The sequence below is a fragment of the Azolla caroliniana genome, unplaced genomic scaffold (assembly GCF_043228905.1).
Source record: "Azolla caroliniana isolate FFs.n. ecotype wild unplaced genomic scaffold, voAzoCaro1.0.p SCAF_22, whole genome shotgun sequence".
NCBI classification, from domain to species: domain Eukaryota; kingdom Viridiplantae; phylum Streptophyta; class Polypodiopsida; order Salviniales; family Salviniaceae; genus Azolla; species Azolla caroliniana.
The window spans coordinates 3,881,559-3,901,383 of NW_028230457.1; the positions used below are offsets into that span (position 1 = coordinate 3,881,559).

General features: G+C 37.9%; 1 protein-coding gene across 2 annotated transcripts; it reads left to right on the top strand.

Annotated features, from left to right (window-relative positions):
* Positions 1 to 6,919: 6,919 nt before the first annotated feature.
* HIRA (histone chaperone HIRA-like protein) lies at positions 6,920 to 15,852 on the top strand. Of its 2 annotated transcripts, XM_087336952.1 has the most exons (10): positions 6,920 to 7,515; positions 10,195 to 10,473; positions 10,998 to 11,249; positions 11,345 to 11,760; positions 11,877 to 12,912; positions 13,042 to 13,246; positions 13,335 to 13,578; positions 14,528 to 14,653; positions 14,767 to 14,899; positions 15,490 to 15,852. In XM_087336952.1, the coding sequence occupies exons 1-10, from the start codon at positions 7,408 to 7,410 to the stop codon at positions 15,625 to 15,627; spliced, it is 2,937 nt and encodes a 978-aa protein (XP_087193078.1). In that variant the 5' UTR covers positions 6,920 to 7,407; the 3' UTR covers positions 15,628 to 15,852. The 2 variants fall into 2 exon arrangements, with proteins under 2 accessions (XP_087193078.1, XP_087193079.1); XM_087336953.1 differs by lacking the exon at positions 6,920 to 7,515 and having other exon boundaries at positions 10,336 to 10,473; positions 10,995 to 11,249.
* The last annotated feature ends 3,973 nt before the right edge of the window (positions 15,853 to 19,825 follow it).

Below are 19,825 nucleotides of genomic sequence, written 5' to 3' on the forward strand. Positions count from 1 at the left end.
TTCGATGGTATGCGGAGTGTCGTCTCTCGTTTTGACCACTCCTTGTTTTTCCGGTTTCTCCAAGTACGAGAACCATTCCTCATGACTCGTCATATGATTTGACACTCCGGAATCAACATACCACACCTCGCTCGATTCCGAGGTGTTCACGGCCATCGAATTGGCCGTGTGCTTCATTACGAAGGCTGGGCACGATCCATTTACTGCTCGTTTAGAGCCTTCGGTGTAGTGCGATTTCTGACACCTTCCTACGTCTCTTTCGCTCGATTCGGCTTTGCCCGAATCAGCTATCTTCTTCCAGCACTCGCTCTCCCCGTGGCCTTTCTTGCCACAGTACCAGCATTCCGTTGCGGCCTTCTCTTGCCAGCTTCCGGCACCACTATGTCTCCCCCAGCTTCCGGCATTTCGATTATGTCGCACGTTCTGCTCTTTTCGGTCGCCTCCATTGCGTGCCGATCCGCTTCGTCCGCCACGACTACAAGGCCTATCTTCCTCTGTGTACAACATATTGTTGTCGGTGTGCATACTCATTGACGCACCCGCGTAATTTTCCTCCACGAGCAACATCGACTGAAGCTCGAAGAACGAAGGCGTAATCTCCCTTGTGCAAGCCGCCGTCCGGAACGCTCCGAACTTTGACGTTAACCCACCAAGGCAAACCTGCACCATTTCATCCTCCTCAATATTCATGTTGACGGAGGCGAGAGAGTCGTAGATCTCCTTGATTCGGGGAGTGTAATCGATCACAGACAGATCTTTCTGTCGGACATTGTTGAGCTCCTGTCTAAGCTATAGCTTCCTAGTCGTTGTGCTAGCGGCAAAAATCCTCTTGAGATTCACCCACGCGTCCTTTGGCGTCTTAGCATCCCGAACGTAGCTCAAGATTTGTTCACTCACACAGGACGCGAAGCAATAAAGAACTCTGCTTGTTGCTTGTTCCCAAGCCGAAAAATCTTTGTGTGTCGATTCGGGTGCTGCATCATTAGCTCCATCGACATAACTCTAGTCGCCATGAACAAGCATATATTGGTGCATCTTGTACGACCAAGATGCATAGTTGCTCCTGTCGAGCTTCTCAGTCGATAGTGAGATTCCCATTCCTCTGTCCATATTGTTGTTTTATCCTTTCCGAAAACAACAACTTAACTTTGTCTTATCGCAAGCTTTTCTGTCAGCTGTGGAGGAGTCTCAACCCTCCCTTCGGAAGAAGTCACGTTTCCCTCCCTCTCCAACTAAAGTCTCTCTCTCCCTCTCTGCATCTGTGTGTGTGTGTGTTGAGAAACATACAACTCAAGTTTGGGTGCCATTGATTTCAAGCAAGTAAGGAAGTGTATGCAACTAAAGAAAGCTAAACAGATCGAGGAACCTGAGAGAAAGCATGTTTAGGAAGCAAGAAGAAGAGTTGAGCTCCATGGCGGTTCCCTGTTCTAGAGATGCCATGGCAAAATATGTCCACAGTTAGGCCTCCCAACTATGTATATACAAGTTGCTGCAAGGTCCCAAAAAGAAGGTGCTTTAGACCTTTGGTCTGACAAAGATGGACCTGAACGTTTTTGAATCTCAAGCTCTTCACGGGTATGACCTCTACCATCACTCCCCACTCAATCGCTTTCTTCCCAACTCTTTGCCCCACCCTCTTCTTCTCAAGGGAGGGAAACGTGACTTCTTCTCAAGGGAGGGTCATCCTTTCGGGCGTGCCAAAAGTGTTGTTGGGGTGGGGGGTGAAACCTAGAATGGCTTCACCCCCCTCCCAAGGGGGTTACAATAAAGTGAGAGCTAGAGAGAAAGAAAAATACAAAATGACACAAAATGAGAGGGGGGAAATCTATATCCCTTATGTGCCCCCATAAGGGGTTTTTATAGTACATAATGTAACAGTAAATAATATGTCTGTTACAAAAAGATATCGTTAAATTCTTGTCACATGAAAATAATTGTGCATGTGCTTACACATACTCATCCTCACACTCATATATGTACATTACACATACCGAACAACCCCTTTAATGTGTTTTACCCTTATACCGCCCCGTACAACTCCTACGGGTAACAACTTAATGGGACTCAAGATCCACGACACCCAAGTGAATGTGGTGCCCCTATCCTATCCCAACTAGGATGCAATCCCAATTTGAACCGGGACTCACAAAAGGAGCCAATCCTTGTCCCAAAAGGGGCGCCACCATGGGTTGGGACAGCCAGTCCCAATGGGTAGTCCTAAGAGAATACCCAACGGCTAGCCCTCCAACGGCCATATCTTGGCTTATATTAGGAGGAGCTTCTCCTCATTTTGATCATTCTCGACCTCTAAGTTCTACTCTCTCCTTTTTAACCTTTGAATCACTCTAGTCCCTCAAAATCTTTTTGGGAGGTTGTCCCGACCGTTTTGGCTTAGTCCCGACTTGTCCCAACCTCGTTTTTAGTTTGTCCCAACTTGAGACTATTGTAAGCTTGTATCCCTTCATATAATATAAATCATCTTCTTGTTCCAATTCTCTTTGTCTCAACCATGTTTTCATGTGGTTTTCAGACCACATAATCGAGGGGCATTACGATTGTAATACCCTTATTCATTTAGGAGTTAACCCAGTTACTCATCATAACATTAGAGAAAACTAAAGAAAACCTATATCATGATCAATTATGGTAATGCACATAACAATTCATTTAGCTAGTTAACCAACCTATGAAGTTTATTAGGTATTCTTATTGTATCTCAATTATGTTGAGTGTGCCTTAGGCCTCATGTTTTTTCCATTCAACATTTTTGTTCTAATTTATTGAGAGGTAAAAAAAATGCATAAAATGAATGAATTTTAGAGTTCTAACATATTGGAGTAGATACCAATCATTCATAAAGTTTGGATGATAGATGTGTTGATACTACTCATCAATAGGGATACAATAAATAATCACAATATGTGTATATAATGGTTTGTCAAAAAATTTGTAATGAACCGTCAATAGTGTCTAGAGACGAATCGACATTAATTAGAAAATCCAAGTACACATCAATTGTGGAGCATAACGTGAACCCGTATTGTCTAGCGATGAATCATCCTCAGGTGAGAAATAGTGTTTCCTTTTAAAAATGCATTTCTTTTTCTCTAAAAACCCATTGTGGCAGTTTTGAAAAATATAAAATCTTTTCGAATTCCTAACAACTTAACACCAAAAATAGTAGAATCTGAAATGTTAGAAAACCAATGGGAAACATTAGCAAATAATTAATGAAATTTTAATAGAAAAAACATATTTGTAAGATTTGTTTTAACCTCTTCCTATTAGGATGCATTGTAGTCTCACAATTGATAAAAACTCTTATCAAGCAATTATGGATATACACTATTGTCCTCAATAATGACTCCAATGTTGTGCTACTCTCATGAGATAAATAATGGTTATCTTTATGTTAATGATTGCAAGGGATTAGATGGATATGCACCCCTTCATGTGGGTGAAGAGTGGGTATGAGTCACTCTCAAGTCTACCTAACAAAAAACTCTAGGTATCTAAATGAACTTCTTAATCATAATTGCATCTCTTAACTCAACAAATGCAAGGAATGAGATTACAAAAAAAAAAACGCTCGAATCTCACACTTAATCAGCTAGTTAAATCTTAACCAAGAAAAGAAATGACAAATCAAACTATAAACGAGTTGTAATCACAAATTTCCTTGGTAGTTAAAAGGAGGAAAAAAAGGAGTGTAATCTCTTAAGAATAAACTTAAGACTTAAGTTCAAAGTTGTAGGGTTAGGCTTGGTTTATGAAAAGGAAATAGACTAAGCTCTACCTTAAGGCTACATAAAAATAAAAATGAAGAAGATCTAAAACACTTATACTTTGTCTTTTAAGCTTTATTTAAAATTTACTAATTAGACTTTTGTCCATTTTACGTGTGTAGACATTGGCTCTATCCTAAGGTTTATGAGAAGTATTTTTATTGTTGTCCTACACTTTATTCTTATGATTGGGGAAGTGGTGAAGGTAATATGTTTGGTTGATACTCAACACAAACAATGAATTTGAAGTTGATTTAATCCTTGACTTTTGAAGAATCGAGAAATATTGTGATATCTTGTTGTTTGGTCACACTATTCTCCTTTTAACAACATCCATGAACCAATAGAGAGGCATGCCTTGACAAGCCAACAAATTCCAAATTTGTGGCACATTGCGGAATGTAGTAGAAGGTTATGGAACATTGTGAAAGTAACATAAGGTAGTATAAGGTTCTAACATGAATTCAAGAGAGTCATTGACATTTTTGTATGGCGTTGTCTTCTAGTAAATCAACATCAATTATTGAATACAAATGATTTTCCTTGTACCCTTATTCATAGTTATCTAGACTTGCCATGGGTTGTTATTAGGTCCCCTCCATATATCGCCTACCTACCCTATCGTCATCAAATTGGGATAATTGCAAACCCCTCAATCTCAAACGGTAGAACATGTAAGTATACTAGAAGAAAGTTTTTTGACAATCAAGATAGGCTATCTTAAGGAGTAGAGGCAACGTTGGATGAATAACAATCAATGTTTGTCTAAAAGGGTGAAGCATTCAGAGTGGAGAGCATGGAAACTCGTATAAGAGGCCAATATGTATTCTCAAACAATCACATTGGTTACAAGAGTCCAAGTACTTGGAGAACCAACATAAGGGTATGTAACAATGAAGAGAATAGAGGAAAATGAGAGTGTCCAAAGTCATGCTGAACAACAAAGTAGTGTTCGTAGCTTAGTGTGAGAGTATAACTTATTATCCAATTGTGATACCAAACAACAATGTTTGCGGCATACTTTTAATGGGAACATAAGCTTGGATTTGTGAGGTTTATATTCTATGACATCTATCACATGAGAGCCTTTGAGGAGCTTCATACTCGCGATATATATACATAAATGTATTGGATGCATCCCTTTGGGTAGCTCCATCGATGTGAACTTGACATTGACAATGAGCTCTTGGGTGGGAAGAGGAAGATTGATGAACTCTAATCCAGGTCTTGTATGATCCACCTCTACCAAACCCATACATGTTGAATGACATCAAAATAAATTTACTACAACATAATACCAACTTATTTTATAGCCATTCATAGGTGGACATTTGATCATTGGGTAGGTTATATGCTTTTTTCGTCTCTTATCGTTTAGATTGTTCCACTCGATTAAAATTCATTAACACACGATATTAGTTAATTATATTTAGAAGATGAGCAACTTCAGCTATTTTCTAGGGGTATTTACCGACATTTCTCAAACGAGAAACATTTGAAGATTTGTGTGACACCCAAAAACACACAACCCAAATCATATGGTACGAAATCAAAATTGCAAAAAGCGAAATTCCAATATAGCATATGCAAAATAACAAATTTTGAAAACCTCGAGGTAAACAAAAACAAAAAAGAGGCTAGTCAATGTGGGTATACATGAGCATTGAGGACGTGTTGGCTTGGCATACATTTGCCCTACCTCAAAATCGAGAAATATGGTCTATATTGGATGTAAGTGCATTATTCATACACACACACACACACACACACACACACACACACACACATGGATGTACGTCCATTTAGAGAGAAAAACATATATATGACCTTATTGTTGATTTGTCTTAATAGTGACATTGTTATTATAGAGAAATAGACAGAGAATTTGTGAATGCAACTTTACTCTTTTTGTATTCAGACTTTTAAACAAATAGATGGAACATGTTATCTTGATTTATAATCATCTCTCGATCCATCCTTAGATCCCCTTTAGAGAGAGTCTAGAGACAAAGAAACGAACCATAGACGCGCATACACATAACCTTTTTACCCTATCAATTTGTATTATAGCCATAATGAAAATATGCACAAATTTGATATTGGTAATCAATATCCACCCTCTTATGCTTATATTGTGATGACCCTCGTGATTTCCCCCAAATATCTATTTTTTATCTATCCCATGCGTCCGTTGTGCAACACTGCAACCTCACCTCATATATTCTTTGGCGATTTCTTTCCTTATAAGTCCGATGAGGGAGAGCGTGTGTAATAACCGTATTAGAGCTTCACAAAGGATCAGAAAGGACCTCTTGTATGAGTTAGTCAGTGAAAACACAGGGAAGCATTACACATACATGTAACCCTTGTGACGACGCATACACATACACATACGCATACACATACACATATAAATATACATATACATATACATATACATGTACATATACATATACATGTACATATACATATACATGTACATATACATATACATATACATGTACATATACATATACATATACATATACATATACATAATACATATACATATACATAATACATAATACATAGTACATTATACATAATACATAATACATATGTATGTATGAAATGTACATCAGAGATAGTTGATGATAACCAGAACCTAGTGATGATTGCCCTAGAACTCAAATCTATCATTTGAGTGCCCTCTTCTTCATCTTCTTCTTGCTCTCTTTTGATATCTTGCTTTCTTTGTCTTAAGTTTAACCCTTCCCCCCTCTTTTTCCTTTGCCTTCTGTTTTGCATAGCCTTCATTTCAATCAGATCTCTCCCCCCACGCCACGCCCCCTTTCTACAGAATAGGGGTCCATAGCCATGGCCCTAACATAGGAATATTGACCCTAGTGTGCCCTTTTCTCTCTTTGTGCATTTCTCTCTTCTGTGTAGGTGATTAGTAAAGTGGGCCCTTCTGATTAGAAGTAGTCATAGAGATTAACTTCTTGGGTCTTCATTTTTTTTTTCTCCTGGGTTTGTGGGAGGCGATTAGTGAAGGGGATTCCTCAGACTGTTCTTTGTAGGTGATTGATTAGTAAAGTGGTCCCTTGGGATTAGAGGTAGTCATAGAGATTAATTTCTTGGGTCTTCATTTTTTTTCCCCCTGGGTTTGTGGGAGGCGATTAGTGAAGGAGATTCCTCAGACTGGGTTAATCACAGCAATTGGCGTCTTGGGTCTTGTCTCTTGCTTGAGTTTTTGGAGGTGGGCCGTGAAGTGGGTCTCTGTCAATAGGGCTAATCGCAGAGAGTAGCGTGCTAATTCCTCGTGATTATGTTTAATCTCAGTGATTAACGACTTGGGTCTATTTTTTGTTAGATTTCAGGGGTGGTTAGTGAAGTGAATCCTCGTAATTACTTATTATAAGAGAGAAATTAGGTTTCCTGCCTTATTAGTCGTGATTATTTTTACCTTAATGGGTCCTAAGTAAGCAGTTTAGTAGGCTTCCAGATTTTCATGGGAGGTTTATGGCATGGTTGGGCGGTTTGAAGGTCATTTTCCTTCTTGAGAAGAAGAAGAGGTTTTAGAGCAAGAAGTGGAAGAAAAAGGGCTACAGGAAGAAGAAGCAGGAAAGAGGAAGTGGTGAAGATGATAGTGGAAAAACCAGTATGGCTTCGCCACGAGGGTTTGCAAATCTTCTCGGTTGACATTCAACCTACAGGTCATCGTTTTGCAACTGCAGGAGGAGACCATAAGGTAACCATTTATGCTTCTCTACGAGCAATGTAGTTGTTGTGTATGTAACTTCTCTATGGAATGAGATCATAGTGTGGCACTTTCCGCATTTCTTTTGAAAATGTAGTTGAAAGATATACTTAGTTTTACTGTGAATGAAACCAATTAGGTAATTCCTTTTGCATTCTTAATCAAACTAGAGTTTTTCCATCGTTGCTAGTACATGTGAGAAAGAAAGCATAGAGTTTTTCAATGGTTGCTCATCTTCGAGAAAGAAGGAATAGAGTTTTCTATATTGATGTGCTTAGGGATGAGAGAAAAAGAGAAGATCCTTTTTCCATGGCTGCTTGTATATGAGAAAGAAAATGTAGAGTTTTTCCATGGCTTGTATGCATGAGAAAGAAAGACAGGAGTTTTTCCATGTAGCTGCCCTGCCCCTCTGAAAGGAAATGCAAAATATTCATGAAGGAAATAAAATCCTAGAATCATTAATGGAAAGCAAAGAGAGATTACAGTTTCTATTGCTGCATGCTTCCAAATAAAGATAAAAAATTCCACTGAATCTCAGAAGAAAGATAGATTAGTATCTCCAAAAGACCATAATGACATATGAGGGTTGACAAAGTTTAAAGTTCTTGATGTGGTTTGTTACGAGCTTTCTAAAACTAAATGACTTGAAATGTAATCGTGAATCGTGATAACTGGCATTTAGGTTTGATGCATAGAACTGAAATTGCTGTCCTCTTAAAATATCGATAATCGGTTGATTCAAATGGAATGTTCAACCGATGATGGATTTGATCTTCTGATTCTGGTTGGTGTGTGACATCTGGGTAAAAAAATCCCTAGTTGTGATTCTTCTGAGTCATGAATCTGGTTTGCCCAGAATGTTTGCTTGTACACCACGAGGAGTGTCCTAGTAGTATTTGTGTGGAATAAATTTGTGTAAGTTCTCTGCCTAATGGATCAATGAGTGTCAGATTCTTTATCAATAGGCTCATTATGTCTACTTATCTACAGAAGGAGGAGCATTAAGTGTCTTTGATCAAATGTTTTTTTAAAAGATAACGATATCTTCCTCTGATCTCATAATAGACTGGGTAATGACATAAATAGTGCTCTTTGGACTCAATAAATATCTAGTTTGTAACGTTGGCAGTTGTAGTTCTCTAATTCGCTATGTTTATTCCCAAAAGAAAATCTACTATGATGAAGGGGAAGGACTACATGGTGGCCTTGCTTTCCCCCATCTCAGAAAAAAGAAAAAAGAAAAGAAAACAATAAACATGTAAATAAAGAAAATGCTAAAACTAGAATATTGAACGGGAAGAAGCGATGAGTAGCAGGACCACAGTTTTCATGATTGCTAGCCATCACTCATCCAAGCATAGAATGACGAAGGACAATAAGCAATGAGAAGGACTATAGTTTCCATGATTTCTTCCAACCCCCTGGAAAAAGAAAGAAAAACAAAGAAGTAACATTGTGGTATAAAGAAAAATGAAAGTTCTAGAATAATGAAGTGGAAGAACAATGAGATTCAAGTCCAGTTTCCATTGTTACTTTCTCTCCCCTTCTCCCAAATAAGAAAAAAGAAACAGTAAAAAGTACAAAAGAGACCACAAATTTCTCACTCAGAAATACAAACTCTTGGATATGATGAGGGGTGACCCTTGATGTTGGCAAGTATTTCAAGACCCAAACTGATGAAGAGGAAGAAACAATGAGATGCAGGATGATAATTTCCATTGTTACTCTCCCCCCTTCTCCAGAAAAGAAAAAAGCTAAGTAATAGAAAGAAGAAGACGACAAGACCTTCATACAGAAATCTAAAATCTAGAATGATGAGGGTGGATCCTGGATGTTTGCAAATATCTCAAGGTCCAATCCAGCAAGGTCGATCTATTTGCAGACCCTGCCTAAGTGCTCATGTACTCAGCCTTGGCTATGATGCCTTTCAGGTTTCAGGCATATGAATTGATGGGGGGAAAAATCCTGAAATTGAAATATTATAGTTACCCTTCCCCGTCCTTTCCTTTGTTCAATCAGAACGGCTTATGCTTTTGCCATATCACAGTTTGTACATCGGTCATAAGTTTTGAGGTTAAACCATATGAAGTCCCAATTTGTTTGTTTATTTGCACACTGAAGCCTTTTATCATTTATTCATCACTCTTTAGTGAATGAGAGGGTGCAAATTGACTGCTTATTTGTGTTTGTGTGGTCATATGCATGTTGTCATTCATTCATTGCAAACACATATATCTCAGTCAGTATGTTGCTAACTTTCAAGGTTTACTATAAGAGATGTTGATTCAATCTCCAGTTACAATCTGATTTCTTGGATGTATTTGCATGATCAGACAAATGTGTTCATTTATTCATTGCAAATCCACATTTCACAGTTTTTATGTTGGCAGATTTTAAGGTTCAGTATGAAGTATATGAGTCATTTGTTAAATGAGAAGTTGTAGTTTGATTGCTTATCTTCGTTTGCATGGTCATACAAAGACACTCATTTATTGATTGGAAGTCCTTACATCACAGCTTGTATGCTATCAAATTTCAAGATTTAGCATATGAGATGCAGAATTTGCTCTTCAGTCAGAAGATACAACATTTTGATTGCTTGTTTGCATGAGTAATGATGTAAACATGCTCATTTATTCATTGCACTTTCCAATCTTTTGCTTACTGAAGGTTCGTATATGGGACATGAAATATCTCTCTCGAGTAGAATCCGACGCAGATGCCAAAGCCTCCAAGCTGTTAGCTACTCTGCGAGACCATTTCGGCTCAGTTAATTGTGTCCGGTGGGCAAAACAAGGGCGTCTAATAGCATCTGGATCCGATGATCAGATAGTGCTGATTCATGAAAGGAGACCAGGCTCAGGAACAACTGAATTTGGAAGTGGAGAGCCCCCAGATGTTGAAAATTGGAAAGTCTCGATGACCCTTAGAGGGCACACGGCTGATGTGGTAATGCTGTTCTTCTCTTTTCTTTATTCCCTCTCTTATCCAATGATGATGTATATATGGTATTCAACATATTCATCCAGTTACCCCTAAAATATATTGTTCAACTGATCCTCTTGTCCAATTTATTCATTGGAATTTCTGTGAGGAACTAGGAGTGCTGCATAATGCTTAATCTGTGCTATTGCATTGCTCTTCATCCGTTTTGCTCATTCTTTCTGTCTTTCTTTTCTATAATTAAAACATGCTGCCTATTCTTCCAGTGATATTAGATATATCTGCTTCACTAACTTCTAGTCTCTAGAGAATAATGGATGGATATGTAGTAGTATCATGTGCCTAAGAACCACAAACCGGATGAATGTATTGTAGAATGAGGATCATATACAAATATCTGTTGTGTAAACAAGACATCTCATATAAAGCTCTTCTGGTTTATGAATTTTAATTTAAATTGCTGATTCAAATGGCAAGTAATGGATGAAGGCCGGTGGGCTTCTTTTGTTTTTGTGTGTAAATTGAAGTAGGTGGATCTTGGTTGGTGCTCAGATGACTCTCTACTTGCTAGCTGTAGTCTTGATAACACAATACGTATCTGGAACATGTCAAATGGTGCTCAAGTTTCTGTTTTAAAAGGTCATTCGAGCCTTGTGAAAGGTGTGGCTTGGGATCCAGTTGGCTCTTTTTTAGCTAGTCAATCAGATGATAAATCAATCATTATTTGGCGGACGAGTGATTGGAGCCTTGCACGTAAACTTGAGGGGCATTGGGAGAAGAGTGTAAGCATGTTGATTTGCGTCTATTGTGGTTTGATGTGAGAGACGGGTGTATCTTGATTTACACTTTGTTGTATATGGGTTTGTATTATGGATAGGTTGGCTCTACTTTCTTCCGGAGACTTGATTGGTCCCCTTGTGGGCACTTTATAACCACCACTAATGGATTTCAGAAGCCAAAGCACTCGGCTCCTGTCTTGGAACGGGGGGATTGGACAGCTAGCTATGATTTTTTAGGCCACAATGCACCAATTGTTGCTGTTCGTTTCAACCATTCTTTGTTCCGGAAACACCCTCATTTGTCTGCTGTAGATGGAGACAATGCTAAAGTTGGCGATCATCATGATGGCCCAATGAATGGAAATGTAAAATCCACTTCCAAAGATGCTGCACCATATAATGTGATCGCTATGGGAAGTCAGGATTGCTCTATAACTGTTTGGACAACTACAAGTGCTCGACCAATTTTTGTTGGGAAGCATTTTTTCACTCAAAGTGTTGTTGATCTATCATGGTTCGTATGCTCGTATTTTATCTTTCAATAGTGCTGTCTTTCTTTCAATAGTGTTAATGTGGGAGCGTTTTGCTAATCTGTACTATGTTTATAAATTATTATTGTGATGGATGCAGGAGTCCAGATGGTTATTCTCTCTTTTGTTGCTCATTGGATGGGTCTATAGCTGTATTTCATTTTGAGGTGAAAGAGCTAGGATATAAATTTACAGATAATGAGATGGAGGATCTGAAGAAGAATCGATATGGAGATACGCGTGGGCGACAAACATCATTAGCAGAATCTCCAGCACAGTTAGTGTTGGAATCTCTTGCTGCAAAGCAATGGGGAGGTGGAGAAACTCAAGCCAATATTCATCCCCAACCCAACTCACAGCAAGCCCAAAATAATGTTGTATCTATCAAACCTCAAACACCTTCAACTCATGTTGATATGGGTTCAGGTCAATCTCTTAACAAAGGAGCTGTTGTCACTGCAAATGCACCCCCTCCTCCTCCTCAAAAGGAAGTTCCAACAAGAACGTCGAGCCCTGTTAAACAAAGGGAATATCGAAGACCCGATGGTCGTAGGCGTATCATCCCCGAACCTGTTGGTCATCAAAGTAGAGATGAGAGATTGGTCACAAATGGTGTGAATACTGTTGCATCCACGGTCTCAGGCCAGAAAAGAGATTTAGATGCCTTGGGTAGTATGGATACAATAATGACATCTAAAGATAGTAGAAAAGAATCCTTGCCTAAAGGTGGTGGGGTCAACGAGGTTGCTGGAAATCATCAGATAGGTGTTCCTAGTAGACCAAGGATTGGCATTGATTCAAGTGTGAAGGAAATAGGGCTTTGCTCGACTGATGCTGCCCAGATGGGTATGGGGTCAAGTTCTGGTCGAAGAGAGATTGTTCTGAATGCTGATGTAAAGGGCACTAAAGGTGTGCTTTCTATTGTTATATCCAATAATGAAGATGCCGATGAAAGCTCACCAATTTGTTTAGAGGCAAGGCCTCTGATTGGTGGTTTACCTGATAATCCAGAAACAGAGATTATCTGCTCAAAATGTGGGCAAGTCCAGTGGAAGGATAGGCTGGCAGGGAAAGCTACTGTTATAGCGGGCAACTCCAATATATGGGCTGTTGGTTGTGATGAAGGTACTTTACAGGTTAGTAATTATCTCTTTTGTTTTTCTGAAGTGTAGCTATTGATACTGAGGATGTTCATACTACTTTCTTAATGTATTATACTTTTTATTATGTATTGTCTTATAAGGTGATTGTATGAACTTGTATAGGTGTACACTAAGGCAGGAAGAAGAGCTATGCCGAGTCTGATTGTGGGGTCATCTCCAGCGTTTTTGGATTGTAATGAAGGATCAAAGTTGTTATTGTTAACTAGAAATGGGTCACTATATTTGTGGGAATGTATTGGATTGAGATGTTTATTGAAAGAATCGGTCCTACCTCTTTTGGCTATGTCTTCTGATTCGTGTGATAAAGGTACCTTCATTGTTTCGTTGGCTTATAGCTGACACATAACGCTTCAGCTCAATAGCAGTGATAGATTACAAGAAATTGTTTTTTGCAGGCGCTATGAAGGTAGTGTCGGCTAGAATTTCAAGGTCGGGGGCTCCTTTAGTGGTTCTTGCCAATAGACATGCCTTTGTCTTTGACGTGGGTATACAATGCTGGCAGCGCATAGTGGACGATCAGTTCCATGGATCAAGTTTTTTCACCTCTCTTCATGGCTCCTTTGCAGCAAGAGACAGTGAGCTAGCTTCTCTTCAAGCTGCAGCAGCTGCAAAATCTCTCCGCAGCCATAAATGGAACAGGTATTATTTTTACTGATGTTGTGTACTATCTTGTCTCTCTAATGTTTAGTCGCAAATTTCATATTTTTAATACATTTTTCTAACCTTTACTCCTAAATAATGTTTGATGAGCATGTATTTGCTTCGCTTTCCTGTGTTGCTGACTAATTTGGCAGTCATATGAGAGGATGAAGGCAAAGGAGACAACCCAAATTGTCATTAGATCTAACATAAAATGTTTTAAAACTCCGTAAAAACTCATAAGAAACAGTGTTGGCTCTTGTTTATGCCTTAGAGCAATGAATATTAATCACTTTCTACCACTCTGAGCCTTTTTGTCAGCAGTGATGAGGTCTAACTTGAATTTTGATCTAATAGAATCTGCTTATCATCTAAAGATGATTAGCCAGCAGTTAAGGAGTGTTTAATGAGAAATTAAAGAATAGGAAGTCAGAAATAAGATCCTCATCCCAAGGGTGGAGGGAGTTTTATATATTGGAAAGGCAGTGCACCTTCAAGGAAGAATCTTTGCTAAAGCATACGAGGGAAGTCTAGATGCTAATAGTACATTACCTTAGCTTAGACTTTAACATACCACTTAACCCTAACTATAGCTATGTCCAGACCATAGCCACCCAGATGTAGGCTGACTTGATGGCTGTCAACTGACTAGTTGGCATATCTCTTCCATAAATGTCTAGATCAAGGTAAATATTATACATATGCTAGTTACACGGGATGACATTCAAGATCATAATAAGATGTGAACTCTATCTATTTTGTTTTCCATGGATCCTATGAATAAATATTCAATGTTTACTAGGCAGAGAATCACAGACATAGGATTCACATCAAATCTGGGATCTTTAAATGTATCTGAACTATAACAATTGCATGGCGGTTGTTATGTCTATAGATCTGGTGTTTTTGTAAATGTAGTTGCATATTCTATTTTTAAAATTCTAAACAGGGCCATCAATGAAGACAAGAACAGTACGAGAGCTCATCTAGAGTCTCAAATAGCATCAGCAGTGGCCTTGAATTCTCCTGATGATTATCAACACTTTTTATTAGCATATGCTCGATTCCTTGCAAGGTAATCAAAGAAAAGTTAACCTATATTTTTTTCATATATTAGTCTTACAGTATCATTTCTATATGACAATGCTTAAAGCAATTGCACCACTTATAACATATGGTTGAATCCAGGGAGGCTGACGAGGGTCGTCTACGAGAGCTTTGCATGGAACTTTTGGGTCCTCCGCGTGCTTCTGAAATTACCCCAAATATAATAGTCACTTCCTCTACACAAGAGGTCAACAATTGGGAAACAAATATATTGGTAAGAACCCATCAGGAACACCATTTCTTTCTTTTCTCCCTCAAAAGTTCCAAAAGGAGGATTATTCTATGGACTTATGTTCTCCTTCCAAAACACCCAAAAAACAGTTTACTGAATGTGCATGTGTTGTTCCAAGGGAGTGTTATCCGAAAAGTATGGTTCATTGTTGAAAAGTTTGTATTGCATGAGTTGTTTTATAAGACTCCCTGGTATCCTTTGTTCTATTCTTCTTAATGGCTTGATAGGGTAAAAATAGGGACATAATGCTATAAATCTGATAAAAATAAGGATACAAATCTATAATTATGATGAAAACCCTAAAAGCACACATTGGCCTGCTGTTTCTACGTTATGAAACATTTTAGCTATTGTTGCCAAACATAGTGGTAAATTCATAAATACTTTTCATCTATTTATGGCAAATTGTTTTTTAAACCTTGATGATATAAAGTGGCTGGAAGTCTTGGAAGACAAATTATCTCAATTTGGCGAGCATTGTCCTCAATTACTTTTGTCTTTCTTGCCTGTTTTCTTTCGATGTTATGCATGTGCAATGAATTGTATTATGTGTCATGACCTTTTTTCAACAGGGATTAAAGAAACAGGATTTGCTGAAATCACAAGTTCTCCCAGCGATGGCTTCCAATAGGAGCATTCAGCGTTTATTGAATGAGATAATGGATTTAGTTAGCGAGCATGAAGCACACCAACAATGCTTGAAAACATGAGAATATTTCTGGCAAAAACGAGAGAAAAGGTTTGTCATATTTTTTGTAACACATCTTTTGCTATCATTTATAACGTCCCTCCCCTTTGAAAGAAAGAAAGCCCTCCATTTGATTTCAGTTTAATTATTAGATTGTAGTCGAGAATGCTGGGGCAAAATGGCCCCCTTTTCTTGTATATTATTAGCTCATGGGACTAACATGTCCTTAATGGAGACTTTTACTTACTATTGATCTAGAAAATTGTTGGGAGGAGATGTTTTAGGTGTATTTGATATATGAATTCAAACCTAGACAGATATTAAAAAGAGTGTGAACTAGAAGATAAAGTGTGAAGTTTGTTAAGTAATGTGATGATGAAAGGTACCATAGCAAGTAAATACAATTTTTTTAAAAAGATGAATAAATGTTTTATTTCAACCCCATAGAAATTTTATATGGAGGGTGATGGTATATATTGGAGACTATTGGTCTTTTGATGAAAGTATCAAGAGTGAAACCCGTAGGATTCAGAATGTTAGTTATATTCTTGCATTTTCCGTTTACTTGACAATGACCTCGATATATGTGATGGGAATACAAGGGCAAGGATTGTGTTTTCCCATTCTAATCATATTTTCTTAGCATGTGTAATGGCAGTATTCTGAGGTAGTATAATGCTCATATCCAAATGCAGAAATCTTTCTTTATAAATGAGGTTGATGTTTTAATCATTTGAACCTCCTGGAGATCACGTGACCAGAGAAGGCGTAACTAGTTGGATGGTTACATTTTGATATATCTTAATTGTATAGGATTGGTTAATATATTGATTGTATGACTTCACAAGGCGTAACAAGACAGTTACAGAAGGATATATCTTAGTTGCGATGTATTGGTTATATGTTTTGATGGTGGGTATTGGCTGTGCAATAATCTCCGTCTTGAATTGTGTTATGGAGTTTCTTGGATCATAGAGCATCCTTGTTTGCATGGAGCATTGAAACTAACAGTGATTAGGTACCGTGCTCTTAAACCTAACGTCCACATGTTCACACCTCAGTGCATTGACTGTATCTTCACAAGTTCAGTATCATGCTGTAAAGCTAAAATAACTTGATGATTAACCATATGTAACGAGATAAGTTAGATTATGTGCCTAAACAATGACCTTACCAAAATTCTAAGTATAGGAAACGTCGAGCTTTAGTACTGACTTGGATTATATTGTCAAACTAAGATACCTAGACGATCATGTAAAGGGTTGTTGCACTGTTAACCAAGAATGCAATGCTAGATAATGTTGTGGTTTTTAGATCAAATCAAGAAGCAACATTTGGCTTAAGAAGTTGACTTGTGGAACTCCCCAAACATACTCACAATTGGTTCTTTGAGAAGGATGAGTAGATGACATGTAAAGGGTTGACTCACTGTTAACCAAGAATGCAATGCTAGATAATGTTGTGGTTTTTAGATCAAATCAAGAAGCAACATTTGGCTTAAGAAGTTGACTTGTGGAACTCCCCAAACATACTCACAATTGGTTCTTTGAGAAGGATGAGTAGATATCATGTAAAGGGTTGACTCACTGTTAACCAAGAATGCAATGCTAGATAATGTTGTGGTTTTTAGATCAAATCAAGAAGCAACATTTGGCTTAAGAAGTTGACTTGAGGAGCTCCCCAAACATACTCACAATTGGTTCTTTGAGAAGGATGATGAGTAGGTATAAACGTCTAGAATCAAATGGGCTTAAATTCTTCAAGTTCTCTAGTCAACATTGTTGGACACCAAGCTTGAACGTTGTGCTAGAAGATGAGACTAGCAGTGTTTATAAATTGGGTTTTTTGTTGTCCATCACTTGTATTATATCTATCAACATGCTAGGTGTTACACTAGGTGTAATCTCTTTTTAAGGAATATATATTCAATGGTGTCATGTCAATATTTGAACTTATTTGTGAAATCCCCTCCCAGTAAACTTCAATATTGATAGGACTAAATGTAGGTTATGTTCCTAAGTCTTTTCCATATTGATGTTGATGTATTGCATTTTGTAAAATCCCCTTTGATTTGATTGGATTTATGGTAGCACTTAACCACTTGCAATGTGCATATTATGCAAGAAAAACAAACAAATGCATGATACACCCACAACAATTATGCATGATACACCACAATTTTTAATGTGGAAAACACTCGAGGTAAAACCTAGGGGACCTAGTCTAGAAACAATTCAGTGTTAATGTATAAAATTTGTATACCAAAGTTCTACTATAAATATATTAGAGTACTTTGTAAAGAGCAAAGTAAAATTTCCTCTAATAACCTAAACCCAACTAACAAGACATAAAAAAAACCCACGAAAGACTTGCAACACTTGGTGATGGAGGTAGTGATGTCCAAAATGTGGATGTTTAATAGTGTACTATGAAGTGTTGACGAGAAGGCCAAGAAGAAAAATATGAGCTCTCCAAACTTTTGTTGTGATCTACAACAAAAATTTGCCCATGTCTCCCCCTTTTCTCACTTTTAAAAAGTGAATATAGATGTCTAAATACATATAAGTTGAGCCTTTTCACATTGTATTAAAAATAATAATATTTGGCCGTCCAAGGCTTATCCACACACCCAAATATGTGTGGCCAAAAATACTAACAATCTCCCCCTCTAGCCACGTATGGAGAAGATTTTGTTGAGCAACTCATTTGTATCCAATCTAGCAAGCTTGGCACATAGCTCAAGCTTTTCTTCGGAGACCACCTTTGCAACATGTCAACAACATTATCATCCGTGTAGATTTTCTTGAGTTGTAATAGTTGGTCTTCAATTGTTGAGTGTAGCCAATGATACCTCACATCAATGTGTTTCGTGCGAGAATGGTACATCGTGTTCTTGCTCAAATGTATTGTAGTTTGACTATCACAAAATATCATGTAAGTTAGTTTATTCAAACCCAATTCCGAACAAACCTTTTCATCCAAAGCATCTCTTTGCCAACTTCAATCATTGCAATATATTCTACTTTAGCAACACAATTTTGCGATGATTGAAGTTGGCAATGATCAAAGCAACACAATTTTGCGACTCAAAACTCCATATGATACAACTCCCCTTGCGAAAGTAAATAGGAAAGCAAAAGTAGAATGTCCGTATCTAAAAAACCTTCAAGAATGGGGTTAGAACCAACAAAATATAAACACGTGTAGATCCAGCCTTTCCTAAGCCTTTACTATTGGTGTCAGTATTTCCAATGCGCCCTACACTTGCTAAACGATTTTGAGGTATTAAACGAATTTCACCAGAAGGTAGTCTTAGTGTAGCTAATCTTCCTTCCTTGGCTACTACCTTTGTTCGTGCACCAGCTGCTCTGACCACCTCTGCCATATTTGGAACCCAAATGGAACACCGCATCAGTAAATGTATTGATATTCCGTGTACATCTGTGGCAGAATATAGGCGTTTGTAGAGTTCCATTGTAGCATCCTCTAACGATTCAATAGCACTTTTTTTGTTATTTCAACATACTCGAAAATATTTTTGGGTAACAAACGCAAATCAAATGTATCCAATCATTCGGGGGCGATAAACGTTTTTGTTTGAACCCCCAATATCAATTACATAGTATATCATGAAATAGATTTTTGAGAATACCTATTCCTCCTATCTTCCATACAGGGGTAACCAAGCTTTTGTCAGTCATCGACCAATCAGTTATCGTTGTTTGCTGAGGGGATATTCTAAATAGATGTACCTCTTAAATATCTAAAAATCTATTTTATGACATCCCAATGAGACTTACAAGGATCAGAGAGATATCTACTTGCAACAATAAGAATAGGCAATATTAGGTTTTGTGTTAACCACAGTCCACAACATACATTAAGGAACGAATTGTTGAAGAGTAAGGAATTGAAGGCATCTCTTCTTTTTCATGCTCGGTTGTGGACAATATTTTCTACACAATTTGAAATTACTAGCAAGAGAGGCACACATTGATTTTTCTTGTTCCATATTAAACCTCTCTAGTACTCATTCTATGTACTTTTCTTGAGAAAGCCATAACAATCCACATCCCTTATTGCAAGCTATTTTCATGCCTAAAATATGTTTACTATGCACTAAATCTTTCATGTCAAAGGACTGTGTTAGGATCGTAACTGGCCACTACCGGTTTCTCGTATGTATATTCAGGGTACAAAGAATCGAATAAGATAGTGCG